Source organism: Momordica charantia (genome assembly GCF_013281855.1).
Source record: "Momordica charantia cultivar OHB3-1 chromosome 3 unlocalized genomic scaffold, Mcharantia_2.0 BLBB01000003.1, whole genome shotgun sequence".
NCBI classification, from domain to species: Eukaryota; Viridiplantae; Streptophyta; class Magnoliopsida; order Cucurbitales; family Cucurbitaceae; genus Momordica; species Momordica charantia.
Genome location: NW_028275161.1, coordinates 12,112,355 through 12,118,985, shown reverse-complemented (window position 1 = coordinate 12,118,985; position 6,631 = coordinate 12,112,355). Strand labels below are relative to the sequence as shown.

The following is a 6,631-nucleotide window of genomic DNA, read 5'->3' as shown; positions in this document are numbered from 1 at the left end:
TGAATTTAGGCAAAGGTAAAACTCACGAACTCTAAGTTTTAGAGTTGGGGCACTATTATGATTGAAATAAATCCGCAATTTATGAACGAACTATAGGAAAGCCGAATAAAAGCCAGCCTAGATCAAAGAAAGCCTTTGGACTAAAAAATGATCCAAAAAGTCGAGTCCTTAGGCGAACCATAGCCTAATCTGTTCTCGTGATTCTTTTTGGAGACTAATCAAGTCTCCGATATTTGGAAATTTAGAAGAAGAAGATATCAAAAAGACCTTAAGTTCTTTCCCCTATGAATAGAAAAGAAAGTCTCATAATTAAGGGACACTAGAAAATTTTAATTCTTGGCATGCTTAACACAAACGTAGTTATGACATAAGAATCGGAGTGGCGAACGTCCATATCACGGTATGCGTTGTTTTTATTTTATAAATTTTGTCAAATCTCGGAAACCAAAGAGAGTCGTACAAAACTAATTACACTCTCAATTCAATTTTATGCGCATCAACATCATAGCTCTAATTCAAAATTTAAATACAACAATTTGTTACAAAGTAACAAGTCCTTCACCTACTAACCCCGATGGAGAGAGTACAAAGCAGCAGATAGTTAACAATTATTCCAATTCACACATACACTCAAACAACACCCTTCTACTAATTGAACTAAAGCCTCAAGTCAATAAATAAAACGGCAGCGTTTGGGTGAGAGATGTGAACAGATTAAGAGTGGGGACAAAACAGAAAAAGTAGAGCAGCAGGGCATATAAATTGTGGCAAAGGGTGAAGCCTGAGATGGGTTCACTTCCAATAAAGTTTGGTAGACGAAGAAAATATGGTTAGAGAAGAAGCTCCAACTTCAGAATCCCATGGGAAGCAAGGCGGTTGGGTAACCTTCCCCTTCATCATAGGTAAGCTATCTCGCCGATCTCTCAGTCATAATTTGTTTGTTGGTTAGTTGAAGAATAATTAGAAATTGGAAATACAGGCTGTGTGGGTTGCTTGACGCTGGCCAGCGGGGGATGGCTTTTCAACTTGATGCTGTATTTGATCCAACAATACAACATCAACGCCATAAACGCTGCTTTAATTTTCAACGTCGTTAACGGCTGCTGCAGCGTATTTCCTGTCGTCGGAGCTCTTATTGCTGACTCTTTTCTTGGCTCTTTCTCTGTCATCCTAATTTCCTCTTGCATCTCTCTTCTGGTAATTCTCCCTCTCTCTCAATATTGGAAAATCACAGCTCAATTTTATGTATATTGGTTTATTGGATTCTTGTCCTTGCCACGCTTAAAAAATTGACACAACTCATTAACTTTTATAATGAAATACTTACCCCTTGACAATAAAGGAGCAACCTGTCTCACTCTCTTTGACAATTAAGAGTGAGAAATGAAAAAACATGGATTTTATTTTATTTTTTTTAAAACAATGAGTTGTAACTTTTTAATGGTGGTGAGGACAATATTTGATCCTCATCCTTAAAGACCTATTTTCCTTTTTAACAGTCTGGACCAATTTTGTCTTCATCACTCTTAAATGTTTGATAACTAAGAGTGAGAAAGGCAAAAACGTGGACATTTAAAAAAAATAATAATAAGTTGTCAAATTTTCAATAGTGGTGAGAATAAGATTTGATCCTCGCCGTCAAGGAGTCAAGTATTTTCCTTAAACGGTCTTTATTTTTTGTATTTTTCTTTATCAAATATTTAATGAGGGTGAGAACAATATTGCTCCTTAGTGTTAAGGAAAAAATAATTTTTCATTTAAAAATTGACAGCTCATATTTTTTGAAAATTTGTTATTTGTTTTTCCAATTCTATTTGAAGTTTTCAATGGCGTGGACAATCATAAGGTAGGTGTTCAACTGTCCAACATCTAAGTATTTTCGTGGCTTGATTTCGAGTAGTTTTAAGGTGGTTTAAATTAATGAAATTGGAAATTAAGCTTTCAAATCTGTTAAAGTGAAACAGAGAGGTGGGCATAGAGAAGCTCAAACTTTCTTATATCCTTTCTGCTGCTAATGCATTAAGTGTGAAATAACTCAAAGTCAAACTTTTAATGAGACATCAATTGTAAGTAACTAGCTTTTTGTTTGCTTTTTTTAGGCAATCTTGTAAGTAACTAGCTTTTTGTTGGCCGGTGTTGTCGTTGACCAATAATTTTAGGCAATCTTGTAATAACTGGTTTTTGTTTTTTTTTTTTTCAAGACTAAAGCATATATCAATTGATTAAAATACTAAAAAATTGTAAGAATTTTTAGTAACTTCATATATTGTATTTAAAATATATATTATTGTTTCTTTTTTAAAAACTACCAATAAAACTTTAGTTGCTTACACTTAAGAAGAGGAACCACTATTAAAAAGTTGACAACTATTATTCGATTTTTTTTTTTGAATACAACATGTGGAATAGGGGATCGAACTCACAACCTCTTGGTTTTGAGGTATATGTCAATTAGCGTTGAACTATTATTTTATTTTTATCCCTCCGTTTATGTACTATTCTATTTTAGTTGTTAATGTTTTTAACAATCCTAACGTACTAGTAAGCACCTAAATTTTATTAAAAAACTATTTCATAACTTGTTTTCTCACCTCTCAAACCATTTAAATATACAATTAAAACAATAAAACAAAAATATTTATGTACTTATGAGTCGACGCCTTTTTTTTCTGGCTATTATTAAATTATTAAGTAATACGAGAGATAAATATAAAAAAAGAGATATTTTTATGACTTTCAAAAAATTTAAAAAGTTTTGAAATTTTAACCGACTTGTAATCACATAAATTAATATTGTTGGAGTTACATTTCAATTTTAAATTGGTGTTGCAGGGCATAATTTCGCTAACACTAACAGCAACAATCAACTCTTTGAGGCCCCAAGGTGATGATCCTTCCTCTTCAAAACTCCAATACGCAATCTTGTCATTGGGCATAATCCTCGCATCCATTGGAGTCGGCGGCTCACGCTTCACGTTAGCAACACTAGGAGCAAACCAATACGACGTCGTAAAAGATCAAAACGTCTTCTTCAACTGGTTCTTCTTTACTCTCTACGCTGCGTTTTTTACCAGCACCACGGCCCTCGTGTATGTTGAGGACAATGTGAGTTGGGGCTGGGGCTTTGGCATCAGCCTTGCAGCAAATGTTATCGGGCTCGCCATTTTCTTGCTCGGAAATCGCTTTTATCGCCTTGATATGCCCCGTGGAAGCCCGTTCACGACGCTCGCTCGAGTTTTCGTCGCCACTGCTCGGAAAAGGTCGCCCCGGCTGCCGTGCCCGATGGGTAGTGATGGTTACTATTATGGTGAGGAGCCTGTGGCCGGGAAGGTGGTGGATGGAGTGCCCACGAAGAGTTTTAGGTATGCCATGCTTTAATAATTATTTTTCACCTTTTTTCTGTCTCATTTTTTAATTATATATATATATATATATATATATATATATATATTAGTGTTTCTTTTAGTACAAATATATATATATTAGTGTTATAATTTAAACTAATAATTATTTATTTAATAGATAAAGAACTTATTACCTTTTTAAATTGAAGTTTCAATCCCCATCCTACCGACTAAATTTAAATAAAAAATTATAATAATTCTAAGAAGTGAAACTTAAACTTAAATAAATGGTGAAATAATATCTCTTAAATATTAAATTAAAAAGTTGTTTAAAATAAATTAATAAAGTATATAATTCAACCAACAAAATATACCTAATCAAGTCATAGAAAAAACCCAAACAGCACAAAATCAACAATACAATGACTCTTTAAAAAACAAAAGAAACAAAAAAAAAAAAAACTTTATATCTCAACACAAAGATTCTAAAAACGATTGAACTTTGCTCATTAGGAATGTTATATTTACTGCTTTATTTCAGTTTCTAAGTTAAGATTGACTTATTGATCAATTAAATGCATTGACAAAAATCTTACGTTTCTACACAATTTAAAGAGGAATAATTCAATCAATTAAAACTAATCCAATTATTTAAATATCCTATAATGCAGTGGATTACGAACCTATTAATCAATCTCAAAGTAACAAAAATTTTCAAAAGGGACAAGAAGAATTCAAATGGTTTAAAAAGCTTAAATTATTTGATCGTGTTTTTATTCGAAAAATAAATAAATAATTTTGTTATTTGTTAAATAAATCTCGCTCAATTATTTTATAAAAAAGAAAAATATTTGGCTCCTCACTAGTAAAGAAGAATTGTGTTTTTAGCAGCGTTAATTATTTGACAATAATTTAGATAGGGAAATTAAAAACAAAAAACTTTTTTTTGAAAAATAATGAGTTTTGTCTAATATTTATTAATGATAAGGACAAGGTTACTCTTTTACAAGTGATCAGGAGTCGGTATTTTCCTATATTAAAAATGCTATATAATGCACACTATAACCATCACTGGTCATTAGTTGCGATTATTATTTGGAACTACTGTTAAATATATATTAAATGATTTCATATTTAATCTTTGAAGTAATTCTCATATTGTTTGTTTTTAATCTAAATTTTATCTTTAATGTATTAAGTGAATTAGTCCTTCCGTCAATAAATCTACTAAAATTTGATAAAGAGAAAGTTTGTGTGACATTAAATTATTATTTTATTAACATGTTTGGATAGGTCAACATTCTGTTTAAGAAATACAACAAGAAGAACTAGATTTTGTTGAGGGACATCGATTGAGTTTCATGCATGAGGTAGCATGTTCATGTGTCCGAATATGTTAATCAAACAATAATTTAGTGATACGTTAACTTTTTGTGAACAAATTTTACAATTTTTCTAATGAAAATAGACGTAATTAAGAATTTCTAATAGTACTTTAAAGATTACAAATGATTTATTATATTAAAACTTATTGTTATTATGTTAAATTATAAAATTAGTATTAAACTTAGGAGTATTAAGTTCGTATAATTAACAATCTCATTAACCGTGGAAGTATTATATAACGTTGCCTGTCATACATCACATTGATTATTGAACTCATATTTTTTTAGTACAATATGTGAGAGTGAAGATTGCAAGTCACAACCTTTTATCGGAGATAGTACCTTTAACAATTGTGCTATGCTCAACATTATGTAATGAATATAACATATAACATGTTAACATTTTATTAATAGTGTAACTAAATATAAACATAATAATTAAAAAACTTAGAGAAATAATTCAACTTCTGACAAGCAATCAACACCTAAGTATTTTTCCAATTTAATTTTATTATAAATCAATGGTGAATGCTCAAATTACATAATTAGTAACCAAAAAGTTTAAACATTTTCACCATAATATATGCTATATGATTTTTCACTAACGCAAAAAGTCTTTCCAACTTGGATCTTTGTTGGAGGTGTTTGAACTGTGCGGCTCTAATAACAGAAGGAGATGTCAATTTGGATGGCTCCGTTGCCAAACCATGGAGGCTGTGCAAAGTACAAGAAGTAGAAGATTTCAAGACTCTACTTAGAATTTTCCCTCTCTGGTCAACCAGCATATTCCTTGCAGTCCCCATAACAACCCAAGCAAGCTTAACCATACTCCAAGCCCTAACCATGGACCGTCACCTCGGCCCGAACTTCAAAATCCCTGCGGGCTCCTTCCTCGTCGTTGCCTTCATCTCCACCACCATCTTTCTAACCCTAATCGACCGATTTCTATTCCCTCTTTGGGAGAAGGTTATCGGACGGTCGTCGAGACCCCTCCAACGAGTTGGCATCGGCCACGTTTTGAATGTTCTTGGGATGGTTGTGTCAGCCGTGGTAGAATCAAAGAGGTTGAAGATTGCCCATGCACACCACCTTGAAGGCCAGACTGAGGCAATAGTGCCAATGTTGTCCTTGTGGCTTTTCCCGCAGTTGGTTTTGGTTGGCATTGGAGAAGCTTTTCATTTCCCTGGACAAGTTGCATTATATTATCAGGAATTCCCGACGTCGTTGCGCAGCACAGCAACGGCGATGATCTCGATGGTGATCTCAATTGCATTCTATTTAAGCACAGCTTTGATCGATTTGCTTCGTAGGGTTACGAAATGGCTGCCGAATGATATCAACAATGGGAGACTTGATAATGTTTATTGGATGATATCTGTAATCGGAGTGATTAATTTTGGCTATTATTTAGTCTGTGCTAAGTGGTACAGGTATCAAAATGTTGAACATGGTGGGAAGGGTGGTTCTGCACTTGAAAAGTGAGAGCTTTAAGTTTTAAAGTTAACTTCCTTAAGAAACGAACAAAAGCCTTGTGAATCGATATGTATTTTGTGCCATAATGCAAATTGTTGCATGATACCCTATCTCATGAAATTTAAAGATTAGATTTTTGTTCGTTTCTCCAATGTTTAGTTTTAAATGATTAGCATATAGGGCATGTTAATTATGATATTCATGTTAGTTAATAAATTACTAATCATCGGATTATATCACTTCTTTGACATTTTGATAATTATAATAATTACCTAAAGTTGAGAAGGATTCTATGTAAGTTTGAGTTCTAAATACTTGGATTTATTTGTCCTCTACTCCATGCTTGGTATTTGAATTCTCCAACATAATATTGGTGTTGTCGATCATAGCTTTGTTTAAAAAATTTCTTGGACAAGTAGTTTCGCATAC

The 6,631-nt window shown here is 32.6% G+C and overlaps 1 protein-coding gene across 1 annotated transcript; it reads left to right on the top strand.

The window, feature by feature from the left end:
• The first annotated feature begins 568 nt into the window (after window positions 1-568).
• LOC111025039 (protein NRT1/ PTR FAMILY 2.7) lies at window positions 569-6,354 on the top strand. The gene is made up of 4 exons (XM_022302892.2): window positions 569-902; window positions 980-1,197; window positions 2,833-3,362; window positions 5,371-6,354. Exons 1-4 carry the CDS (start codon window positions 827-829, stop codon window positions 6,209-6,211), a joined length of 1,665 nt encoding a protein of 554 aa, XP_022158584.1. The 5' UTR covers window positions 569-826; the 3' UTR covers window positions 6,212-6,354.
• The last annotated feature ends 277 nt before the right edge of the window (window positions 6,355-6,631 follow it).